This window comes from Trichomycterus rosablanca, chromosome 2, assembly GCF_030014385.1.
Source record: "Trichomycterus rosablanca isolate fTriRos1 chromosome 2, fTriRos1.hap1, whole genome shotgun sequence".
NCBI classification, from domain to species: domain Eukaryota; kingdom Metazoa; phylum Chordata; class Actinopteri; order Siluriformes; family Trichomycteridae; genus Trichomycterus; species Trichomycterus rosablanca.
This window is the reverse complement of record NC_085989.1, coordinates 7,636,163-7,649,321: the sequence shown is the minus strand read 5'-3', so window position 1 is coordinate 7,649,321 and position 13,159 is coordinate 7,636,163. Positions and strand designations below refer to the sequence as shown.

General features: G+C 37.8%; 1 protein-coding gene across 1 annotated transcript in view; it reads left to right on the top strand.

Annotated features, from left to right (window-relative positions):
- The window catches only part of LOC134329349 (growth factor receptor-bound protein 10-like), a 63,270-nt gene that overhangs the window by 1,545 nt on the left and 48,566 nt on the right, over positions 1 to 13,159 (top strand). The window contains exons 2-4 of the mRNA XM_063010586.1: positions 7,638 to 7,730; positions 10,705 to 10,786; positions 12,722 to 12,968. Of these exons, the coding sequence (XP_062866656.1) occupies positions 7,680 to 7,730; positions 10,705 to 10,786; positions 12,722 to 12,968 (380 nt within the window). The 5' untranslated portion in view covers positions 7,638 to 7,679. The remainder of the gene's footprint in view (positions 1 to 7,637; positions 7,731 to 10,704; positions 10,787 to 12,721; positions 12,969 to 13,159) is intronic.

The window sequence follows — 13,159 nt, the reverse complement described above, 5'->3', positions numbered from 1 at the left end:
GATAGTTTTAATTTAAAAAACAATTAAAAAAATTATCCAAACCATCCATGACAAAAACTGGACCAGTGACATCACTGTAAGGGTTTTTTCAATTGGCCTGTCATGTATCCCAAAGCCTTTTCCAATGGTCCCCAGACCTACACTCAAATCCAGTGAGCATTACTGGTCCAGAGAACACATCTTATGTCATATAAATATTATAATGATAGTAATACAAATAGGTCAAATGTAAAATCAAACCTACTGTCTTTTTTTTTTAATTCAAGAAACAAGAAGGAAAGTAAATGAACACAGCTGTAGCTAGATTTACCCTCAATTTGCTTTCATTTTTAATGGTGGGTCTTTCTAATTTTTGTATAAACTCCATTTCCAGAAGTTGGGACACTTTCTAAAAATGCAATATACTGTAATTTTGTTGTAAAATATGTCATTTGTTGAGTTTGGACAAATACACTTAATTCTAGGACTCAATAAACTTTATTCTATGTGTTAACCCTTTAATCTTCTGCTCAACTATTTGGTTGAGCTTACTTTGAGTCTAAATACTTGGGTAAAAATAAGCTGTATTAAATAATCTTGTCTGGGCCGTATCTACTCCTTTTTGACATGTGTTAAGCTAAAAAATATTGGTAGATGATTTTAAGAAAGCATTCTTAAACTTTCTAACCTTTATGTCAACTTGAAGCTAGCAGCTGAAAAATCATCTATAAAAGTTGTCAACTGTTTGGTAGAGTCTCTTTAAAAAAATACTGTGTGCACTAGTAAAAAAAATATTAATTGTTTGTTGTTGGTATAGTCCTAAGAAACTAAGAAATGCACAAAAATCTGAAAATTGTAACATTATTTTCTTGGTAAGACCATTGAAGGGTTAAATATATAAACAAATGTAGAAACACACTCAAAATGCTAGGACAGAGACATGCTTACCACTGGGTCACATCACTTTTTCTTTTAATTCTACTCTTTAATTGTTTGGGAATTGAAGATACTAATTGTTGCAGACTCTGCACCAATGTACAGCTCACCCATGCCGTGGGCACTGCTGCACCCCATGCCATCAGAGCTGCTGGTTTTTGCACTTTTTCTTGGCAACAGTCCAGATGGTCTTTTTCATCTTTGGCACATAGAATCTGACGTCCGTTTTTCCCAAAAACAAGCTGAAATGTGGACTTGGCTGAGCACAGAACATGTTTCCACTGACCTCAGACTGAGAGAAGTCGTTGGTGTTTGTGCTCAAAATTAATATATGGCTTCCTCTTTGTTTAATACAGCTAACACTTATGGAATGTGTTAGTCTTTGCTCTTCACCACAGTATAAAAACAATGTTCACTAATGGAATTTATCTTGATTGTAGGGTGCTTTATTCCTCACAGTCCAGAGACTCTGGGTCGAGATTCTTTGCCAAGGCAGCTTCACCAAGTCCGACACCTTACAAACACATTGTGTTTTCTTTTAATTTTTTTATTTGCATGTGGGACACTTTTCAGTGACTGCAACAACTTTGATTTTAAGAGATTTATATGTTATTATCTGTCCTAGTAAAAAAGTAAAGAACAAACAGAATGTTTTACGAATGCACTTAAAAATACATTAACTGTCCTAGTGGACATCTCCTGGTGGGGACGGTTGCCTTTACAATTGACTCACTTGTCATGAGGACTGGTAACAAGTTTCAAGTGTTCCCATTATGTAATGCTTGGGGACGGTTGACAAGCTCTTGACTGGAACACGTGATACACCTGTTATGGGGATGCTTGTCACAACTAAACCTATTGAAAATATTTATTTCATTTTTAATTACATTGTAATTATTGGTCTTTCATCTTGCCCTAATAGGAGATGGTAGATTAATCTGAATAAAGTTGTTTTTAATTTATTTAGGTTTGCATTGGATGTGATTACAGTGGTACCTTGAAACTCAATGTCAGTTGGTTCTGGGACTGGTGTTGAGTTTAAAAGGCACTGAGTTTCAAGGTATTTTTCCCATAAGGATGTATGGAAAACCTGTTAATGCGTTCCGTGGTCCCGTGGACATATATTGTAGGCATATGTAAAATAATGGGGTTGTTTTTGACACCTACACACTGAAAATAACACAAATATAATATAAAAACACTGAAATAAAAAGCTGATTTTTAAAATTTCTTAAAACCTCGAGCTGTAACACAAGTTTAAAAGTAAAACTGAGGAAAATCCAGCTAAACACAGATACAGTATATGTGGAGATTTCAGAGTGAATCTGATGGTTATTCAACACAAATGCAGTTTTGTCTCAAATGCACACATTAATGACGTTTTACCGCACCACTCAAGCCAAGCACTGAACAAAGCGACTGTTCATTGTTAATTTGAAATTAAATGAATACATTTTTAAAAAACAATTCGAACATGTTGAGTTTAAGGGAAACGTTGAGTTTAAGGGTACAAATTTATCGATGAAGGGCGTTCCAAAGATTTAGAGTTTAGGGGACATTGACTTACAAGGTACCACTGTACTGAAAAATACAATAACTCAAAACCTGTATCTAATCATGCGTATATATAACTTGGGTTTCATTGTTTTTTGCAAGTCAGTCTTAAAATCTGTCATTTGATACATGAGATACAATATATGGCAATAATATGTGGGCACCCCTTCTAGTGATTGGGTTTAGATGCTTCAGCTACACCCACTGGTCTATGGTTTATGAAATCAATGACATAAAATAAATAACATGCTTCCAACCCAGTGACAACAATTTGGAAAAAGCCCCTACAAATTTCCATTTACACTGAGCACAAAGCCCAGTCCATAAAAACATGGTCTGATGTGTTTGGTGTAGAGGAACTCTAGTGGCCAGCACAGAGCCCTAAATTAAACCCCATATGGTACATATTTACAAACAAACAGCCCCCTGTAGCCAGAAAGCCATACAAAGTTAATTCCCCAAGGCTTACGTAAGAAACATTACATATACATACAAAGGATATATGATGCATGGTGTTGCTCACCATTATGCAGTCAGCAGATTTATGAGCTGACATTTTGGAACATGGGCAGATTGTTTAAGCAAAACGTCAGGAAGGGGAAAGTTTTCAAACAATGGCATGGCAAAGTGCCAGGAATGATTTTAATGGGCACGTTTAGACATGTGCTCCATCTTTAGGCTATTTCTTTCAATATTTTGTCACATATATTTTATCCAAATGGCATTAATTAGACGGGGTTTCTTTGGTTCATTCAGGGCTAGAGATTGCTCTTCGGTATCATTAGTAAACTTATATACACTTTACATAAATATCAAGTGATATTTATTATATGTGAGCTATCAGGAATTCAACACATTTCAAAAAAGTTGGGATGGTAAAGCATTTACCAGTTTGTAATGTTGCTGTTCATTCTTACAACACTTAAAATACATTTTGGCTGTAAGGATACCAAGCAATGAAGGGTTTCAGGTTTTATTTTGTCCTATTCTTACTACAAACCCGTCTTAAGTTGTGCAGCAGTATGTAAATTACATTTGCCAAGGACACTGACACAACCACATATCATGCCTCTGACTTGGGGTTGTATAATTAATATTTATTAAAGGGGTAAATGCTTTTTTACAGCACTGTAGTGCAAATTATAGAGTTTGCTAGAGAGGGACTGATGGCCTCTGGCTGTTTTTATTTATAAAATTGAGTTTATAATTACGTTTGTGTTTCAGGAATGCATGTGCTGCATTTGCATCTTTAGATTTTGCCCTTGGCACAGAATTACAACTGGAGGCCAACTAGACACTCTTACCTTGTTGGTCCACCTTGTTGATGTAAAGTCAGAGACGATCGCTGATCTATTGCTGCTGTTTGAGTTGGTCACTGTGGGCCAGTGATAGCTCAGTGGTTAAGGTACTGGACTAGTAAACAGAAGGTTGCCGGTTCAAGCCTCGCCACCACCAAGTTGCCACTGTTGGGTCCCTGAGCAAGGCCCTTAACCCTCAATTGCTCATCATGTCCAGCTCATTGTGTAAGTCGCTTTGGATAAAAGCGTCTGCTAAATGCTGAAAATGTAAATTTTAGACCGTCATCAGTGGTCACAGGATGCTGCCCACAGGGCGCTGTTGGCTGGATATATTTTTGGTTGGTGGACTATTCTCAGTCAAGCAGTGACACTCATACCAGCACAACACACACTAACACACCACCACCATGTCAGTGTCACTGCAGTGCTGAGAATGATCCACCACCCAAATAATAATTACTTTGTAGTGGTCCTGGGAGAGTCCTGACTATTGAAGAACAGCATGAAAGGGGGCTAACAAAGTATGTAGAGAAACAGATGGACTACAGTCAGTAATTGTAGAACTACAAAGTGCTTCTATATGGTAAGTAAAGCTGATAAAATGGACAGTGAGTGTAGAAACAAGGAGGTGGTTTTAATGTTATGGTTGATCGGTGTATATTTCAGCACCTTACTGGCATCCTTTAGAAGTACAACTAGTTACTTAAAGCTACAAATTAAAACAACATACATACATTTTGGCATTTCAGATCAGCATTTCAGTTTGTTCCATTGCTCCGACGCATAACAAGAATGTACATAAAAAGAGAGAACACAAATGAAGACAGACAACTGTGATTACTTAGATACAGATAATACATGGTGGACTCTCTTTTGTCTCTCACTTCTCACTTCTGCTAAATCCCAATGTAAACCAAACCCCACCTGCAACACGTTATGTAACTTTTCTGTTGCATATTTGTTGTGAAAATACAGAAGCTGTCTTATTAGTGGAGCAAAGATGCCATTTAAAACTGTGGAAATCACTGCTGTGAGTCACACCGGAAAACCTTAAAATTACCATGCAGTTGGATCTAACAGTAATTAACAGCCAGGTGACAGATCATCAAGAGTTTGATTACCTCTATAAAAGCAGAACCTTTTGGCAGTTTGGTGTTCTAGATGGCTCAGGTGTGGGTCTACGTTATGCTAAGAAGTACAATGTACATCAGTTGTGACCTCAGTTGAAGCAATTGTTGCTGCTCATCAATCTGTGAAAGGGTTATAAGGCTGTCTCCAAACAAATGTGACCTTTACCTATTTGCCAGTCTACCCAGGAGTGTGTATTACAGCAAATTCAGTCCAGGTTTAAACCATTCAGTGCTCAGAAATAAAAAGCTTTTTAAAAATTTCTAAAAGTAGTACACATAGAGATCTTGATAATGTATTCAGCACATTTTTTTCAATACTAGTTTTATTTTTAAAGAATAAAAGTATTCAACACCTAAGTCTCCTTGTTTATTTATTAGGATTTTAACATCATGTTTTACATACTTTGGTTACATTCATGACAGGACAGGACAGGTAGTTACTGGTCACACAAGATTCATCAGTTCAAGTCTTTAATGTCAAACACAGTCATGGACAATTTTGTCTCCAATTTACCTCACTTACATGTCTTTGGACTGTGCCAAAAAAACAGAAAAAAAGGATCTGGACCGCTCCACCTGGGAATTGAACACAGGACCTCCTTGCTGTGAGGCAACACTGCTTCCCACCGAGCAACTGTGCCACCCAAAACCACCTTGTTAAAAAAGAATTTCTCCTTAACTTGTTGCAGCTATAACTGCAAGTAAAGGCTTGATAATATGCTAAATTTCTATGCTTTTAATTAGACACACTGCTAGGTTTATGGGAATGAGCTCCCCATTCCAGGTGTCACCCCAAAATCTGTATTGGATATATAAGTCAAGACATTCACCAGGGCACTCTGGAACCATGTTTCTGTTTATTTTCATACAAGATCTTGCTTTTTGTATTTTTCATTGTTTTAACGCATATCCAAGGTTTAGTCCAGCTTAAGCTAATGGAGAGGATCTGGGTCTTTGGAGAGTCTCTTATAACTCTTGGTTGGCTACAAGTCTGATCCTTTTGGACTAATGATTATTTTATGTTTGCGCTTCAAAGCACTAGAGCTTCCAGTGTTGGATCACAATGTTCTAGGGATGAAACCAAAACATTAGTGGTGTTTGGATTCTCTCTCTTTCCCTGTATTTTTTTTGCTATCTGTTCACCACTAATGTTTCCTTCCTGCCCATGCTTCCCATAACATACTTTTGAATGTTCTGTTTACTTTCTTTTGTATTTTTTTGTGTACATAAGACAGTAATTCTTATCTGACCTAGTTGTATCAAACTTTTTGAGGTCATACATTGTTATTCTAACATTTTTTACCCATCTGCTTTCCTGGTATTTTTTTTTGCAGTTATTTACACTCAATGAAAGTGCTGAGTTGGTTCCTCAGTTGGAAACATAGCGTCATCTTGATGCTTGTTAAGCCTGCTGCATTGTTATTTCCAAAAGACATATTTGGATATTTTCTAATAATTGGTTAATGTAGTATTGTTAGCAACGAAGGCTTGATTTTCCCCAATCTAACTTGGTGGTGGGAGTGGGAACACTTTCTAGTCCTACTCCAAATCATGTCAATCCATAAAACAGAATATAATGCATTTGGAATTTGAACTTTGGTCTCAATGTCCACTACTAGATGTGCCAAATTGGAATCTGGAATTAGAATTTCCACGCTGATCACTTGGTGGATAAACACTCTTTTTTTAGGAATGCCCATCTGGTACATACATAATGATTTTATAAGCTACATTTACTATATAGATAAATGTGTGGTTGTAAAATTACTGTGAATAGAAAATACATTATTGTACCTTTAACTCAATAAAGGTACACAATGATTGTATTCTAGAAGATGAGATCCAACCTAGCAATAGGAAAGATACTTTTTATTGAGGTACCTCCATTTATTAAGAAATCAGTCTAGGCAGGGTAAGTGCTGACACAGGACTTTCTGCAAGATATGTAAGGCCGTCTGTCCTCCTTATGAGCTGGGTTTTCACTGTGCCTTGGTAAAAGATGCTCAGGCTTGGCTGGCAAAGCATGATTGAAAGGTGAGACAGCAATGCATCCTATGCAGTTAGCTTCTGGCTACATGATCATAATTCAGAACTGTAGCCTCCAGATGATACAGTTAGACTTTATGTATTGCAACACTCAGTGTTGACTACTAAACATAAGACCTGCTTGATAAATAACCCAACTGGTTAACTGGAAGATTAATTATTGCCTTGTAGGGGTGGCATCTTAGTCTTAATAAAAATGATTTCATTGCTAACGTTTTACTGAGCAGAATTTCATAGAGTAACTTTTTAATAAAAGGATGTTGACCCAGAATGGTGATGTTTAACATGCTTTCTCTGAAGCCAGCAATTGCATTTTTTCTTGCTATTTATTCTATATTATAGAACAACAAGGGAGGATTCACATGCTGTCTATTCAGAAAAAGGATTCATAATTCTCTTTGGGACTCCTAGCTACACCTGGCTACAGCATTGTCTGGATTTAACTCTTCTCTTGTAACAAGGAACATAGGGACAGTGGTAGCTTAATGGGTAGGGCTTTGAGCTATCAACTATCCTACCACTGTATATGTATATATGACAAATAAAGTATATCTTCTTATATCCATCCATCCATCAATGGGCATTTTGCAATCACATTGCATACATTCATATATCTAAAATATGAATTTATGAACTTTTATGTTTCAACGTACTTCAGGTTTTGTTTTCATTCATTTTGCTGCTTCTGCTTTAGGTGGATGTGTAGTGGCCAATTTCTGTGGGTCCTTAGTGAAGCATGGCTGTAGCTGGATGCCCTGACTACTTTGTACACCACCAAAACTACCAGGTACATCTTTTTAACTGTTTTCAGCTGTTTATTGAAATTAGGACTACTACAGAACTACTACTACTATTTCATTTGCATTAGGACTTGTACCATTCTCTTGGTGTATGCCAAAAAGTCAGTTAAGCTTTTTGCCTCTTTGATCCAAGATTCAGTTTAACAAGGCATTGTTCTGCATGCTACAGGTTACTGTATGGTACTTTATGGTGCTTCTCTGCTCTCTTGCAGTAATGGAAAGTAACAAGATGATTGTGAGCATTATAGGGCCTTTTGTGTGCTCAGTGGGGGCAGGGGCCGCCCTGTTTCTGCACACTTATATAACTTAGGGAAGGATTAGGGAAGGCCGATTCTGTGAGTTGGCATAAGGCCAAGCTGGAAATTCATCCCAAATATGTGCTGCAAATATTTACAGTGGCTAATGTTCTCTTCATTTTTGGACTTTTTTTTATCTACTTTTACTTTCTTTTATTCCTAATTTGTACTTCTGCAAATCCTACAATATATTATTCATATTGATTATTTTGTTGCGACAACAAAATGATATAGAGCAACTTATCAATAATGCCCTCTCTTTATCTGACAGTTCACAGTAGTATAAATACATATAAATGACTATTATTTGTAGGTTTGAAACACTAGTAATAACAGTTTTGGGCTGTTCAGGTACAGTAAAGAGGTAAAACACACGCTAGCACACCAGAGCTGGGATCTTGAATACATCCACATGAACAATGATTGGCCTGTTGTTCATATAGGTGTGGGGTAGTAGTAAGCCGAATAGGGTCTCCTCGTAACTAATGCAACTATGACCTCTGCTGGCTGATTGATGGCGCAGCGGCAGGGAAGGAGTGCGTTGATCAGGGTGTGTCTCTCCATACACAGGGCTGATCCACATTAGCACTTGTCTAGTGCAGGTAAATAATGCATACGGCACATGTCGGAGGGGGCATGGGTCAGCTTCGTTCTCCTCAATCAGAGCGGAGATCAGCATTAGTGGAGAGGAAGAATGATGCAATCGGGCAATTGGAGGCGCTAAAAGTTGGGAGAAAAAGGGATGAAAATACATAAACAAAAACAAAACAAAACAAAAACACAACATGGCCAAAAGTATGTGGACACCTCACTATGAGCTTGTTGGAGTTTGCAGAAAAAAAATTCTGGGCTTTTTATGTAGTGGACCCCTGTTTGAAGCTATGACAGCTCCTAGGAAGGATTTCTTTAAGATTTTAGAATGTGCCTGTGAGAATTCAAACGAAAGTTAAATGTTACAGTTATCAGTCATGTCCGAAATGTGTATTGCTCAACAAATATGATTTGGAATATTTGCCTCCTGTCAAAACTTATTTGGGTTGGTCCCTGTTGACCGTGTTACATTAACTAATATCAGAAAAGAAACACTATAAGGCCAAAACTATCTGGACACTCCTTCTACTTTTCGAGTTCAGGTGTTCCAGCCACATCCATTGCTAACAGGCTTTAAAAAAAGAAATTATTTATATGTTCCAGCATAACTTCAGGCCATTAGAGACATGATTTGATGAGTTTGTTTTGGAGGAAACCCCAGTGCACTGAGCGCTTGCTTACCTCACACCTTTGGTATGAATTGGAATATTGATTGCAAGCCAGGCTTTCTCATCCATCATTAGTGTCTGACCTCACAAATGCGCTTTTGACTAAATGGGTACAATTTCCCACAGACAGTTTAGTGAAAAGCCTTCTCTTCTCAGTCGACTAAAAGCTATTACAGCTGCAAAGAAGTTAGGAAGAAGGGGGTGTGGTGGCAACTACATATTATTGCCTATGGTCATATTTTTTGGTAGTTTGATAGCTGTTATAGGTTAACCATAAATCAGAAACCATACACCTCCTTAGCTTGGATCATAATCTATTAGCTATCGTAGTTTATAGTATCAGTGCGGCGAGGCACGTCCATACATAGAAGTTTATGTATTCGGCAGTTAACCTGTCAATGGTTGATTTATTTAGCACACTGTGCTTTTTTAGGTGTGTGCGCACACACACAGGGATCTTGCTAGCTCAGCATCTCAGAGCTCTCCCACTTATTTCGAGCTCGAGAGTCCAGAGGTTAAGTCCTCAGTGGTTTACTCTTCGTAAGAAGAAGTCTCAGCCTGAATCTCTTTCTAGGAAAAACACAATCCTCACTGTCCTGCACAATCAGCTGGAGGCTTAAAGTTTTTATAATGGCCCTGAGGGCTGGAAGCCAGCCACATTCAACATACAACTCCCTTTCCCCTCCTCCCTTCTCCCCCAAGCCTGTTACAGATAATAGCATGGCCTGGTTTTGCTTTAGCTGACTTTCTGGAAACTCATGAGACGTTTAACAAATTTAATACAGACAAGAACATAAAAAAGCTGTAATATTTGTCTATCATACTTTTTTTTTAAACCACGAGTGTTTAACTGGCTTTGTTAACATTCCAAAAGCAGTATAAAGGGTTTGATTTTTCTTCCAAAGCTCTAAAATATTTTTATTTTATGGTTCATTCATTTGTTTTCTGGAAGCCAGATGAGATAAGAAACAGGGAGACCTCTGGCAAGACCCAGTTCCTAGAAACCATTTCCTGCCATGTTCTTTAGCTTCCTAGAAAACTGGAAATTGAATATTGGGTGTGATTGATTTTTACACACACACACATATACTGTATATTCACACTTCTGCTGAACTGGCTCCAGCTTTGTGGATTTATCGAGCCGCTTTAAATGAAGGCTTGTGTGTGAAAATCTATCAAGCCGTGGATAATGCAAGGCTTCTGGTCTTCACAAGTCAGTTCAAATCCCTTTTCGAATTGCAGACACACACTGTCAGAGTGGATCAACAAAGCGTGTTAGGTCTGACCACATGTCATGTTTTTAGAAGGTTAACAGAACAGCATGTTAACATCCACATGTTACCGTGATTGTGTGTTGGTGTAGCCATACTGCACAGTTCACCTAATTCGACTGGCTTCTCTTTCAGGATAATGTCAACCACACAACCCCTGGATCCACCAGTCTTATTCGCTTCCAGCAGCCATCAAATCAGAACTCTGATCACCCAGGTGGGTTCTGTCCCAATTTGCTGTTTGATTTTAAGGTCCTAGGTCCTTCTACTAGACGTACTATACTGTAGTATACTTAAGGCCCTACTTTGGGTCACGGACCATGAAACGAAAACACGGACAGGAACTTCTTAGTGGCCAGTCTGTGATTTGGTCTTGATATTCCAGTTGACTGGGTTAATTGTAATATAAAAAATGTAACAGTAATGTAAAGGAGGAATTTAAAAGTCCCACTACAATGTAATGGTAAAAATAATAAAACAGATATGTTTACATACTTACATACTTACATACGTACTTTTATTACGACCCCAAATCAGAAAAAGTTGGGACAGTATGGAAAATGCAAATAAAATAAAAATGCAGTGTTTCTTACATTTACTGTGACTTTTATTTGATTGCAGACAGGATGAATCTGAGATATTTTATGTTTTATCTGCTCAACTTCATTTCAATTATTAATAAACATCCATTCCTGCATTTCAGGCCTGCAACACATTTCAAAAAAAGTTGGGACGGGGCAATTTAGGGCTAGTAATGAGGTGAAAAACTAAATAATGATGCGATTTTAAACAGGTGATGTCAACAGGTGATTGTAATCATGGTTTGGTACAATAGCAGCATCCAGGAAAGGCTGAGTCTTTGATGAGCAAAGATGATCAGAGGATCTCCAGTTTGTCAACAAATGTGTGAGAAAATTATTGAAATGTTTAAAAACAATGAACCTTAAATAAAGATTGGAAGGGATTTGCATTTTTCTCCCTCTACAGTGCATAATATCATTAAACGATTCAAGGAATCAGGAGGAATTTCAGTGCATTCAGTGCCAAAGGTGCAAACTTAAGCTGAACGCCTGTGATCTTTGATCCCTCAGACGGCACTGCATCCACTCAACAATAGCTGATATAACCACATGGGCAAGAGATTACTTTGGCAAACCTTTGTCAAGCACTACAATACAGAGTTACATGCACAAATGCCACTTAAAACTTTACTGTGCAAAAGAAGCCTTATGTTAACCATGTCCAGAAGCGGCGTCAACTTCTCGGGCTCGGAGGCATCATTACAAAGTGGTAAATGCTTTATCGTCCCAACTTTTTTTGGAATGTGTTGCAGACCTGAATGCAGGAATGGATGTTTTTTAATAAATGAAATAAAGTTGAGCAGATAAAACATTTAATAGCTCAGGTTCATCCTGTCTGACATCAAATAAAAGTCAAAGTAAATGTAAGAAACTCTGTGTTTTTTTTTTATTATTTGCTTTTTCCATGCCGTCCCAACTTTTTCTGATTTGGGGTTATAGACAATAGGTAGTGATTTTGCACTCTTAATTGTCCCTGGGACCTGGGTTTGATCCCCACCCTCAGTAACCATCTGTTAGTAGTTTGGCATGTGTGTACATGTCTTTGTGTGTTTCCTCCAGATACTCCTGTTTCCTCCCAACTCCAATATCATGACACTAGTTTCCACTAGCTCCAAATGAATGAATAAATGGCTGTGTGATTAATTGGGCCCTGTCCAGGGTTTATTCCTGCTTTGTGGTTAGGGTTTCTAGCTAGGCTCCTACCCATGCCTAATCAGAACAATGCGGTTAATGAAAATAAAGAAACGTTTATCATCATCATCGTCACGTTGTTAATGGACATCCAGTAGCTTCAACATAATTGGCAGACTTAGTAAACTTGTCGAATGTTTGTTCTTCTGAAAAAAAGTGTAACTAATGCATGTTCTTATTAATGTTTAACCTTTTAAAGTAAACCGGAGAGTTTAGGAACCTTTAGGCAATTTTAAATTTATAAATTCCTGTTTTACTGAGGTATAAATATATGGACACACAGAGGCCAATATTTCATAACGGTTTTGTTTAGTGATCTGATACTTTTAAACATTCATTTAAAGTCTTGTTATTTTCCTTCTGACTTTCCTTCGCTCCAGATGAGGACGTCGATCTACAGACTTTGGTCAATGACATGACCTCTCTTTCGCCTTATGAGGGCCTCTACACCATGTTTAAGAACCAGCCCTCAGATTCTGTCCCGCTGTTGCACAATGACCAGGGTGGTGGTCTCTCGGGTTACAGGATGGCTCAGCAACACTGTTTGCCAAGTAGTCGAGAATCTGCCACATGCTCACCTGGTCAGAAAGTCCGTCGCTCGCAACCCATGCACATACTGGCTGTTAGGTAACACACACACACACACACATTTTGTGATGTGGATTTGATTTTGAATTGATGTAATTGTTGTTTTTACCCATAAATCTACACTTAATCATTTAATGAAGTATTTAGCTTTTTTATATAGTTCCTTGTAGATGCTCATATGGCAGCACATCTTCTAGTATACTTCACTACATCTCTCTGCACAACTGGAT